This window comes from Sphaerodactylus townsendi, linkage group LG10, assembly GCF_021028975.2.
Source record: "Sphaerodactylus townsendi isolate TG3544 linkage group LG10, MPM_Stown_v2.3, whole genome shotgun sequence".
In the NCBI taxonomy this organism is placed as follows: domain Eukaryota; kingdom Metazoa; phylum Chordata; class Lepidosauria; order Squamata; family Sphaerodactylidae; genus Sphaerodactylus; species Sphaerodactylus townsendi.
This window is the reverse complement of record NC_059434.1, coordinates 83,760,901-83,773,602: the sequence shown is the minus strand read 5'-3', so window position 1 is coordinate 83,773,602 and position 12,702 is coordinate 83,760,901. Positions and strand designations below refer to the sequence as shown.

The following is a 12,702-nucleotide window of genomic DNA, read 5'->3' as shown; positions in this document are numbered from 1 at the left end:
GGAAGGAGGAAGGGAGTGGGAGGCAATTTTCCTTCCCCCATGTGGCTAATTGGCTGCACCCCGGTGACATTTGACCCCATATGTCCCCCTAGGTCAGGGGTAGGGAACTTTTAACACTCAAAGAGCCATTTGGACCCGTTTTCCATGGGAAAAGAAAACACTTGGAGCCGCAAATAATTTTTGACATTTAAAATAAAGATAACACTGTATATATTGGGCAAGGATGGGGCCAGCGGCTCAGCCTCACCGGCCGCCGGGAAAGCGCCCGCCCCGCTCAAACGGGGCAGGCGAGAGGGGAAGCCCACGGCACGGCCCAGCCGGCTGCGGGCAGTTGGTGCACCCGCCCTGCTGCCTGCAGGGCGGGCAAGGATGGGGCCAGCGGCTCGGCTCGTGGAGCCGCAGTGCAAGGGCAGAAGAGCTGCATGCGGCTCTCGAGCCACAGGTTCCCTACCCCTGCCCTAGGTGGTACGCCCCTGCCAACCAGGGAGACCATGCAGCGAGGCCCCGATTCCCTCTTACCGAAAGGTAGTACGAAAAAGAAAGGCAGCCAGCAGAGAACGAAAACTCCGACGACAATGGCAAGAGTCTTAGCAGCTTTCTTCTCCCTGGAGAACTTCAGGAGGCGCACGGAAAGGGAGCTGCGGAACGTGTGCCCTTTGCCCTTGGCGAGGGAATCCTCCAGCACGCTGCGGCAGTGGATCCGGAGGACCACCTCCATGGACTTGCTCCTCTCCTTCTTGACGCCAGCCTCCAAGCTCTTGGTGGTCCTCCTGGCCACCACGTAGATGTTGAAGTACATCACCAGGATGACCGTGAGGGGCAGGTAGAAGGAGAAGAGGGAGGAGAAGATGGCGTAGCCGGGCTCTTCGGTGATGGTGCAGACGTTGGCTTCTTGGGATCTCGGCTCCTTCCAGCCCAAGAGGGGTCCGATGGAGATGACCATGGACAAGAGCCAGACCACCACCAGGATGATCCCGGCCTTCTTCTCGGTCATGATTGTCGGGTACTTGAGAGAATGCTTGACCCCGATGTACCGATCCACTGAGATGATGCAGAGGCTCATGATGGACGCGGTGCAACAGAGGACATCCACAGCTGCCCAGATGTCGCAGAAGATGCGGCCAAAGGCCCAGAAACCCAAGATGTCCAAGGTGGCCGAGAAGGGCAGCACGGTGGTGCTGAGGAGCAGGTCGGCGATGGCCAAGTTGATGATGAAGTAGTTGGTCACCGTCTGCAGGTGGCGGTTGCAAGCCACCGAGAGGATCACCAAGATGTTGCCCACGATGGCCGAGAGGATGAAGAGGGCCAGGAAGACCCCGACGCCCACTGTCTGCAGGTCCAGGCCAAGCGCCAAGGAGGTGTCGTTGGCGCCCGCGTCCCCTCCTGCCCACGACCCGTTGGCGCCCTCGGCCTCTCCCGTGTCGTTCCCATTCAAGCTGGCATTGACCTGCCCAGGGAAAGTCATTCTTTTTCAAAAGGGCCCAGTCTCCATGGGGGGTGGGTTAGGCGTGAAACGGATGCCTGGGGAGGGAGCAGCGGGCATGCTTCCCCCCCGCCCCCCCACCCAACCGCCCTGGCGCCCTAGGCTCTTAGCAGGAATCTCATCCTTTGCTTCTCTGGTTTCCCTTCATGAGAAGAGTTGGGGACTCACCTGCCTTCTCCCCTTCCCTCCACAACAGATCTACTCCACAGATGTCTGGGGAAAGTGGGGCTTTCTCCCCACACCTCCCCTTATACCATCCAGGGTGCTCAGAGCCAGGGCAGAACCCCTTTGGACGGTCCCCCCCTTTCCCCCTCAACCCATCCCACAAAAAAGCTCCGCGGAAGATGCCCTCTTATCTGCTCACCTGGCCCATCCGGTCACCTGTCCAGGAGGCCCCTCTTCAACCACACACCCCTAATTAAAAAAAAAAAAAGCACTTTGAAAGCAAATCCCCCCTTCTTTCCTGCACCCCCTCTCAATCGCTTAATCGGGGTGGGGGGGTGGGGGGGGGAAGGAAGAAGAAGAAGAGTTTGGATTTATCTCCCCCCTTTCTCTCCTGCAGGAGACTCCAAGGGGCTGACAATCTCCTCGCCCTTCCCCCCTCACAACAAACACCCTGGGAGGCGGATGGGGCTGAGAGAGCTCCGAGAAGCTGTGACTAGCCCAAGGTCACCCAGCTGGAAGGAAACCCCCTGCCCTCCCCCCAAAACCATTCAAAAAGTCCACGGCAGACGGGAGGAAGAGGAGGGCGGCAGTAAATAATCCCGGGTCCTTCCTCCACCTTGCTTCAGGCGGTCAGCCACTGCGGCGCGCGAGGAAGGCGCTTGGTCAGTGTCCACAGCGGGCTGGTCAGTTTCAAAGCCATCCTGGTCCCCTTGGCCAGTCCGGGGACGCCTTGGAAGAGTTTCTTGGAGCGGGCTTGGGGGTCAGCGCCCGCGATCCCTCCGCCTCGGCGGCTCCATCCAAGTCCAAAAAAAAGAAAGAGAGAAAGAAAGAAAGATAGAGAAAGGCAGGCAGGCAAAGAAAAGAAGCGTTCAGGTGTGCAAAACTTTGCACGCGGGGGATGCTGCGCAGCGCGGGCGGCGAGGCTGGCTTGCTTCGCGGTTTCCTTTCCGGACGGCTCTAGCTGCGCCCTTCCCCAATCCCTCCTGGGGGGGTCTGTGGCATCCTCTCGCCGGAGGGGAGGGAGGGAGGGAGGGAGGGGTCAAGGCAAATTTGGCAGAAGGGGGGGGGGGACCACAGCGCTGCAGTCTGGCGCGCAGGAGAGGTTGGCAGGAGGAGGTTTAGCCAAAAGGAGATCCTCTGGCTTTGGAGAGGAGGGCGGGGGGAGGGATGGGGGGGGGGGCAACAATCCGGAGCCGGCCAGAGCACAGCAGATACGCTCCGGGTCGTTGGGGAGGCAGGATCTTTTTTAAAACGGGAAAATGACCGAAAATAGATTTCATTGAAGGATTTCCGAACGGCGGGGCGATGCCGGGGAGCGACGCTAGAGGGCGGCAGATGGCCGGGATGCTTCCCGAAGGGTCGCTGCGGCAGAGTTCCTCTTGCCGTTTTCGGATTCATTTCAATCTCTTGTATATATTGAAGGTAAAGTTGATCCCCTATGCAAGCGCCCGGTCATTGCTGACCCACAGGGAGACGTCACGTTACTATATTTACTAGCAGACTATCATTCTGGGATGGTTTGCCATTGCCTGCCGTCCCTGGGCATCTGGACTTTGACTCCAGCAAGTTGGGGATTCAGTGGGAAGAAGAAGAAGAAGAAGAAGAAGAAGAAGAAGAAGAAGAAGAAGAAGAAGAAGAAGAGGAGGAGGAGGAGGAGGAGGAGGAGGAGGAGGAAGAGGAGTTTGGATTTATATCCCCCCTTTCTCTCCTGCAGGAGAATCAAAGAAGAAGAAGAAGAGGAGGAGGAGGAGGAGTTTGGATTTATACCCCACTTTACTCTCTTATAAGGAGACTCAAGGTGGCTTACAAGCTCCTTTTGCTTCCTCTCCCCAGAACAGACACCTTGTGAGGCAGGTGGGACTGAGAGAGTTCTGAGAGAACCGTGACTAGCCCAAGGTCTCCCAGCAAGAATGTAGGAGTGCGGGAACACACGTGGTTCACCAGATAAGCCTCTGCCACTCAGGTGGAGGAGCTGGGAATCAAACCCAGGTCTCCAGATTAGAATCCACCTGCTCTTAACCACTACACCTTGCTGTGTAGTGACCCATGGGATGATGTCACATCACAACATTTACCCTGTTTACTAGGCAGACTATGTTTATGGGGTGGTTTACCACTGCCTTCCCCAGTCACCTACACCTTACTCCCAGTAAGCTGGATGATTGTTTTTCCAACTTCAGAAAGATGACTGGGGCGGGCTGAGCCAGCTACCTGGAACTGACTTCTGTCAGGATCGAACTCAGTCCTGCAGCTGACAGCTGTGGGCAACGGGGCTCCTTGTCTTGCATATTACCAGAACAATTATCCCAGGACAGAGACCTCTCTGGACTTTTTGAATGGGGTCACTCCCTGGGGTGCAAGCCAGAGTCCATTTTGCAGTTCAGACTGGATAGATCCCAAGACTTGTAACGTGCAAGTTTTTCCTTTGGACAAGTTTGCACCTTGGGAGGGCTGAGCAAAATGTGAACGTGCCCTGTTATTCCGGAAGAGTTTGGGCGTCAAGACGGCCCAGGTTGGAGCAGGATGGACAGTTTTGCTCTTTCTGTTGGTTTCCGCTTGTGGTTGCAATTGAAGCATGTTGCAGGGGCCATGTAGAGGTCACCAGAAAGTGGTTTGTATTAATTAAGGGCTTACAAGCTCCTTCCCCGCCCCCCCCCACAACAAACACCCTGTGGGGTAGGTGGGGCTGAGAGAGCTCCAAAGAACTGTGACTAGCCCAAGGTCACCCAGCTGGCATGTGTTGGAGTGCACAAGCTAATCTGGTTCCCCAGATAAGCCTCCACAGCTCCAGCCACTACAATTTTTTGTTATTGTATATTGTCCTTTAGACAGATCAGTTTTCTGCACTGTTTTCCAGCTGGGCAATTTCTGCCTCTTACATTGTTTATTGGATGCCTCACGCTGAGTGACCGCGTTTAAACCGACTATTTTGCAATTCACAGTGGTTTATAAATAAAGTAATTGTGCACCTTCATAAATAGCACATTTTAAATTTCTCCTGCCCTTCCTCAGAGGAGATTCAGGGCACCATTATTATTATTATTATTATTATTATTATTATTATTATTATTATTATTATTATTATTATTATTATTATTGTTGTTGTTGTTGTTGTTGTTGTTGTTGTTGTTGTTGTTGTTGTTGTTGTTGTTGTTGTTGTTGTTGTTAATTGAATTTAATATACCGCCCTATTTCCGGAGGGCTCAGGGCGGTGTACAATAAAACATCAACTAAAAACATACATATAGTTTAAAACAACAGTCATCTTAAAACATCGCCCCATGGACCACGCAACATTATTCCCCCCCACCCACATTTTATCCTTACAACAGCACTTTGAGGTATACTGCAAGAAAATGTCAGCCCAAGGTCAGTTTCATAGCTGTGAAGATCTGAATCTAGGCAAATTCAGCAGAGATGGCAGAACATTTGTTTATTTCACAGAATCATAGAGTTGGAAGGGTTCCTAGAGACCATATAGTCCAACCCCCTGCTCCATGCAAGATCAGCCAACAGCATCCCAGGGAAGTGTTTGTCCAGCTGTTGCTTAAAGACTGCCAGTGTGGGATAAAATATAAATTCTTAATGTTTGGCTGGTACCTTTTCACTCATAATTTAAACACCTTGTGAGTCCTATCATCTGCTCCCAACAAGAACAGCTCCTCACCATACTCTAAGAGACACCCCTTCAAATACTTCAAATATCATCTTGACTGGCCTTCCCTTCCCCTCCCTCCCCTTTTTTCCCCTCCGCCCTCCCTCTTACTGAACAGATCAGGTTTGGGGGGCTGGAAGGCTTAGTTTTTTAGCTTGGTAGGTTCCTTACTAAAGTCCTCTTTGTTATCTCCCGGTTGGAAAATTATTGGTGCCAAAGTTTTTTTAAAATTCTACATTAAGATTTGGGTTTTATTGTACTGTCTATTGCCTGTATGTGAGCTCCTCTGAGCCTAGCCGTTGGCTGGGGTAGGTGGGATAGAAGCCCAAAGTAAAGTAAAAGTGAACAAAAATAAAGAACCAGAGGCCCTTTCCGCACGGGCCAATTACAGCGCCCTAGGGATGGCAAAAACGCTGTCCCTAGGGAGCTGTTCGCATGGGGGGGGGTGCAGCTGCATCGCAGCAGCGCTGCCCTTGCCCCCCCAGCAGTGCGAAGCCGCTGTTTCCCAACCTCGCTCCCTGAGCGAGGTTTTCTGGAAACAGCGGCTTCCAGCTGCTGCCGTGCGAACAGCAGCGGCTGGAAGGCGCCACCCCCCTTTCCCGAACGACATACCTTCCCTGCGACCTTCCGGCGCGTCACCCAGGCCTGGGGACACGCCCCCCTGCCCTGCAACTCCAGAGCGGTCACGCAGGGCAGGGGGGCATGTCCCCTGGCCTGGGCGACGCGCTGGAAGATCGCAGGGAAGGTACGTTGTTCGAGCAACGGCGCAGCACTGCGCCGTCTTCCCTGCCCCTACCGGAAACGTTTGTGCGAACGGTCCCAGGGGTGTGTGCTTCGGTGTTGTATACGCTGACACCCCGCTCAGCGTGGCCGTGCGGAAACGGCCAGAGTTTGGATTTATACCCCTTTTCTCAACCACAAGGAGTCTCAAAATGGCTTTCAAACATCTTCCCTTTCTCTCCCCACACCAGACACCTTGTGGGGTCGGTGGGGCTGGGAGAGCTCAGAGAGAACTGTGATTGGCCCAAGGTCACCCAGCAGGCCTCATGCAAAGGAGCAGGGAATCAAATCCAGTTCTCCAAAGCAGAGTCATGTGGAGGAGTGGGGAATCATACGCAGTTCTCCAGATTAGAGTCCACTGCTTTTAACGCTATGCCATGCTGGAGGAATCGTCTCCCTCCTCAGTGTCCTCTTTTCCTGACTGAACATTCCCCAGTTCCTCAGCCTTTCAATTTGTTCACTTAATTTATACCCTGCCTTTCTTCTCAACAGGGCCCCAGGGTGGCTTACATAATTCCCCTTCTCCTCCATCATATCCTCACAACAAACCTATGAGGTGGGCTAGGTTGAGCATAGTTTGGCCCAGATATGGCAGAACAGGGATTCAAACCTGTGCCTCCCAGATCCTAGTCTGGCATTCTAACCACTACACTATGCTGGATCTCAGGTTTCTTCAGTGCCTGCCAGGTGCTCCCCTGTGCTGAGTCCCAATTTTTTTAAAAAAGCAGTTTTTAGAACAGGGAGAATCCAGCCTTTCTTGGGAAAAACCGGCCAGATTTGCCCAGTCTGAATTTGCTGCATGGCTTGTAAACCCTTTCAAAGTAGATTAATGATCTGTGTATCTTTTCTCCAAAAGAAGGACAAATGCTGTAAAATTCTTGAGCCCGTTCCAGTCACTTTAAGCCCCGGCAAAGAAACCCAGTGACTCAAAATGTCGACATTCTTTTGTCAACATGCCTTCCCGATATTAAAAGCACATTTGATACTGTTTTGCGATGGGGCTCGTTTTCCCCTATTGGGCATTGGCTTTGGTGTGGTTTTGGCCTCACGACAAGGGCGTGACTCAGATGGCACAGTGCTTTGCCAACAGGCATGGGGTAAGTTCCTGGGATCTTCCACTGAAAAGTTCTCTGCTCGTGGGGCTAGAAAGGCCGCATCTCAAAAAGGATATCGAAGAGATAGAAAAAGTGCAGAGAAGGGCAACGAGGATGATTGAGGGACTGGAGCACCTTCCTTATGAGGAGAGGCTGCAGCGTTTGGGACTCTTCAGTTTGGAGAGGAGACGTCTGAGGGGGGATATGATTGAAGTCTATAAAATTATGCACAGGGTAGAAAATGTTGACAGAGAGAACTTTTTCTCTCTTTCTCACAATACTAGAACCAGGGGGCATCCATTGAAAATGCTGGGGGGAAGAATTAGGACTAATAAAAGGAAACACTTCTTCACACAACGTGTGATTGGTGTTTGGAATATGCTGCCACAGGAGGCGGTGGTGGCCACTAACCTGGATAGCTTTAAAAAGGGCTTGGACAGATTTATGGAGGAGAAGTCGATCTATGGCTACCAATCTTGATCCTCCTTGATCTCAGATTGCAAATGCCTTAGCAGACCAGGTGCTCAGGAGCAGCAGCAGCAGAAGGCCATTGCTTTCCCATCCTGCCTGTGAGCTCCCAAAGGCACCTGGTGGGCCACTGCGAGTAGCAGAGTGCAGGACTAGATGGACTCTGGTCTGATCCAGTAGGCTACTTCTTATGTTCTTATGTTCTTATGGACGGCTCAGCAGGGTCAATAACTTCGGACTAGTGTCGCTCAAAGACAACTTCACGGGTTTGTATGGAAAGCTCAGAGCGATGCTTAGAATGTTTCTGCAGACCTGAAGAACAATGCTTTGTGATGAATTGTCAAACCTTTCACAGCTGGAATCAACTAGGTGTTGTAGGTTTTCCAGGCTGCGTGGCCGTGATCGGGTAGTTTTTGCTCCTAACATTTTGCCTGTGTAACCTCTAATTGTGGGTTCTGTGGGGCAGAACTTGGAATGAGTTTGCAACAACAAATTTTAAAAACCAAAATGGTTTACTTTCTGAACATATAACATCAAACATCAACATTCAACATCACACTTCAAGGTCCTGTTCAGGTTGCATTTTCAAGTCCTTATATTTACAGTCTACTGATACTGCCAAGTCCAATTCTTCTTTGCAAGTGGGTTGGCTCCTGAAGACCCCAAGGGCTTGATGAACAGGATTCAACATGGTGAAGGTTTCCAGGAGAACTCTCACCCATTAAAAAAAACACCCTGAAACAATAAACTCCAACATTTACAACATAGCAAAAATAAACAACTACCTTCCCAATAGTTCCCAACAACATTGCAGTTACCTTAACAAGGTGTTAAGGGCTTATATAAACCAAGGTCCGAGTCTGGTAGCCTTGTCTCCTCCAAACTACACGAGCTCTGCAGCCTTCTGCTGCTTTGAGTCTCCACCCCTTTCTGGGTCAACCCATTCTGAGCATGGGGGTTACACCTGCATCTATGGCCCTTTCTGCACAGGCCAATAAACCCGGATGAGAGGTGGGTTACACGAACCTGTCTTCACCCCGGGCCGTTCGCATGGCTGGCTGTCCCATGGGGTGCGCACCATTGCACGGGGGCGTGTGCTATTTTGGGTCCCTGCCTCCCCCAGGGCCAAGTTATGGCCCATTCCTCCTGCATGGCTGCACAGGTGGGAGCTGCGGGCTGTGATTATCCAGTTGATGGCAGCCCCCCAACGCGCCTCATAGCCATGGCCATTTGCTCGGCTGTGGCTGTGAGGCATGTTAAAATAAAAGAATAGCTGAAAACACAATTCTCAAAAAACCCACCCTGTGGCCAATAGCATGGGCGAGGGGTGGGTTAGACCCGTATTAGGGGCGGGGACAGTGCAAAGTTCCTTCCCAACCCAGGTTTTATCCTGCCCTTCACCCACATTTATTGGCCAGTGTGGAAAGGGCCTAAGTTTAATATCTTCCAAGGCATGCCATGGTAAGATATGTTTCTCTCTATGAGACAAAGTGGAGTGATGGGGTGTATGTTTTGTCCACCTGACAAGTGTGTGTATGGGGGATAAGGTATGGGGCTGTGGTGGCGAACCTTTGGCACTCCAGATGTTATGGACTACAATTCCCATCAGCCCCTGCCGGCATGGCCAATTGGCCATGCTGGCAGGGGCTGATGGGAATTGTAGTCCATAACATCTGGAGTGCCAAAGGTTCGCCACCACTGGTTTAGCACCATGAATTCGCATGGATATCCTATTATATGAAAGGCTAGTAACGGTGGTGACGACTCACTTCCAGCCAATCACCACGCAGGACTTATTTCCAGCCAGTTGCCGTGCACACACGACTTGGGTGTGAGGCTTACACGAACAAACCACGGGGCTTCCCAGTGGCATGGGGAGGCTTTCAAAGCAAAAAAAACCCTCCCTGCTGCCAAGGAGAATCTCAGCAGGGTGGCCGCGAACCGTTCCCACAGGCAGATTCGGCCTCTGCCCCTTTGAATGGGGCTATTATTTACCTGATCCATTTATTCCCTGCTTTTCTTCCCAAAGGGTATTACATCGTTCTCATTTCCTCTATTTTATCCACACAATAACCCTGAAAGGTAGGCTAGGCTGAGAGCATGAAGAAGAAGAAGAAGAAGAAGAAGAAGAAGAAGAAGAAGAAGAAGAAGAAGAAGAAGAAGAAGAAGAAGAAGAAGAAGAAGAAGAAGAAGAAGAAGAGGAGGAGGAGGAGGAGGAGGAGGAGGAGGAGGAGGAGGAGTTTGGATTTATATCCCCCCTTTTTCTCCTGCAGGAGACTCAAAGGGGCTGACAATCTCCTTGCCCTTCCCCCCTCACAACAAACACCCTGTGAGGTAGGTGGGGCTGAGAGAGCTCCGAGAAGCTGTGACTAGCCCAAGGTCACCCAGCTGGCTTGTGTGGGAGTGCACAGGCTAATCTGAATTCCCCAGATAAGCCTCCACAGCTCAGGCGACAGAGCTGGGAATCAAACCCGGTTCCTCCAGATTAGATACACAGCTCTTAACCTCCTACGCCACTGCTGCTCCCAAGGTCACCAAAGTCAAGGTCACTGCTGCTCCCAAAGACTGGCCCAGGGTCACCCAGTGAAATCCCAGTGGGATTTCGAGCCAGCGTCTCCCAGATATTAGTCTGATGCTCAAAACCTCAACACCACACTGGTGTACCTAACCAAAGTGTACCCATAGCTGAGTGGGGATGTGAACCTCATTTTCCGTTGTCCAAGCCCAGGATTAGCCATTACACAACACTGTCTCTCAATTCCCCACCCCCCCGCTCCGTTGGCCACCCCAGATTCCTACAAAATGTTTCTCTGTCCAACTGGCGGGATCATCGTTCCTCTGAGACAAAGCCCGCCGTGCCAAAAACAGAAAGCAGCATTTCATAATGCCTCATAATTTATTGGCACAGTCAAAGGCAGGCATGACTTTACTGGAGGAAACAGCTCTTTAATTCTCATCCTAATGGCCAAGGCGCTGCTGATACGGCCCTTCGCTAATACTGTTCGTTGAAAGCCAGAACAACTGCAGTCTCCCGTAGTCACACACAGACATAAAAAATCCCGCTGACAGGTTAGGTCAAAGAGAAGCTGTTTTGTTTCCCAGCAATGCCCCTTGTGAGCAGAGGTCTCGTGGGTTTGCAACGAACCTTACATAACCATGCTAATGAGGATGTGGCTATTGGGAGGTCTAAAGTGCATGAGAACAGGGCGGACGACTGAGCATCCTGGATTTTCCCACCCCGCAAATGGGGAGAAGGCAGTTCTCTGACTCTCAGGCCCCTTCCGCACACGCAAAATAATGCGTTTTCAAACCACTTTCACAACTGTTTGCAAGTGGATTTTGCTGGGCAGATTCTAGGAAGCCAGATAATTTTTTAAAAAATATATATATTTAAAAGGTTTTTTAAACAATTCAATTCCTTAAATTTCGAGTGTTGCTGTTAAGTACTGCATATAGGGCAAAGGAAGCACCAGAGAGACACTGAGGAAAATACTCCCCCAACAGATAAACAATTGAAAATTGCTGATTTTTGTAACATTCAAGTCCCCACTGTGTGAACCACTTCTCTGCATGGGCAGACCCCTATTCTCGCATAGAGAAAAAGCTGCACATTGCAAAAGATTTTGGGGCATCTTTTCAGTTTTAAGGAGATTAAATTCCTAAGCTTTTTACCCAGAGTTTTGCCCCAAAAAGTGGGGGGGGGGGGTAGCAGATTTCACTGAATTCTAAATCTCAGAGTTTCAGGGGCTATTGGGAGCAGCTAGTTGACATAGGCCAACATATGGTTTTATTGCAAAATGTAAACAGCGTAGCCAATAATTTATTTATTTATTTATTTATTTATTTATTTATTTAACTTAATATACCGCCCCATCCCAAAGGGGCTCTGGGCGGTGTACAACATAAAAACATCATACATAAAACATCATAGTATATTAGCTAGAGGAGCGAATCAAAATTACAATTAACATCTACGCTCCATCACAATAAAATCCCATTTAAAACAGCAGTTATTTCTTAATACAGGCATCCCACGAAACCCTTACTTAAAACCTAAACCCCCCCAGAGAAGGGGGGGGGGAAATGGTGGATCCCAGTGATGTTAAGGGGGCACACTCAGCGGCTGGTCTCTCCAAAGGCCCGGTGGAACAACTCAGTCTTACAGGCCCTGCGGAAATTGCTGAGATCCGCAGGGCCCAGACAGCTGGAGGAAGAGTGTTCCACCAGGCCGGGGCCAGGAGCGTGGGTAGAAGGCCTCTGAGCCCGAGTGTGGGAGGCCAGCCGTATCATTGAGGGGCCGGGGACCTCCAGTAGATTGGCCTCTGCTGAACGTAGAGGCCGAACTGGGACATATGGGGTACCAAAGGACACTTCATAATGTAAATGGCTCAAAAAAGTGTGAACCGGGACCTATGATCCCAGAAAGTGTTTTATGTGTTTCTTTAATCAGACAAGACAAGCAAAATTATCAATTGCTGTCTATGAAAATAACATGGTTATACACAGAGACGGAAGAGGCGTATAGAAGGGGATTTCAGACAATCCAGTTTTCCTCACCCCTGTATGAAAGGCTTGCTGCCTCTGAGTTTGGAGATACACTTAATACAGGCCGTGCTGCAGCATGTTTTTAACATCTCCAAAATTCAAACCAACGTAGAGCTGTCTCTTTGGCCAGATTCAGTGTTATGCCATCTGCAATTCTCTATGGAAGAAATCGATTCCGCATGGGCCAAAAACAACAGTGTGAAAACGGTGTGAAAATGGTGTCAAAGGGTTTATACTGTTTTCACACCTGTTTATACGGTTTATACTAAAATTCACAAGCACATGGATAATTTCAACAGGAAGGAAGAAACCATGAAAATGAACAGAATTTGGCTGCCAGTGAAAACTCTAGAATCAAGACAGTGACTGACCAGCTCCACACAAACACAGGACAACTATAGACTATAGCAATCAAAGGGAACAAAGACCTGGATACTTCTATTCAGATCCATCCACCTATTGACCTTGCTATCTTCATTGTTACTCCCATGCTACAGACTTCTCTGTGATTC

The 12,702-nt window shown here is 50.5% G+C and overlaps 1 protein-coding gene across 2 annotated transcripts in view; it reads right to left on the bottom strand.

Moving 5' to 3' along the window:
• ADRA1D (adrenoceptor alpha 1D) overlaps positions 1-2,756 on the bottom strand; it is an 83,970-nt gene extending 81,214 nt beyond the window's left edge. Inside the window, exons 1-2 of one of the 2 annotated variants that reach the window (XM_048509821.1) lie at positions 1,848-2,756; positions 520-1,447 (exon numbers count right to left, since the gene is read on the bottom strand). In XM_048509821.1, coding sequence (XP_048365778.1) covers positions 520-1,447; positions 1,848-1,856 — 937 coding nt within the window. In that variant the 5' untranslated portion in view covers positions 1,857-2,756. Of the gene's footprint in view, positions 1-519 lie in introns of both variants that reach the window. The other variant, XM_048509819.1, reaches the window with a different exon arrangement.
• Positions 2,757-12,702: the final 9,946 nt, after the last annotated feature.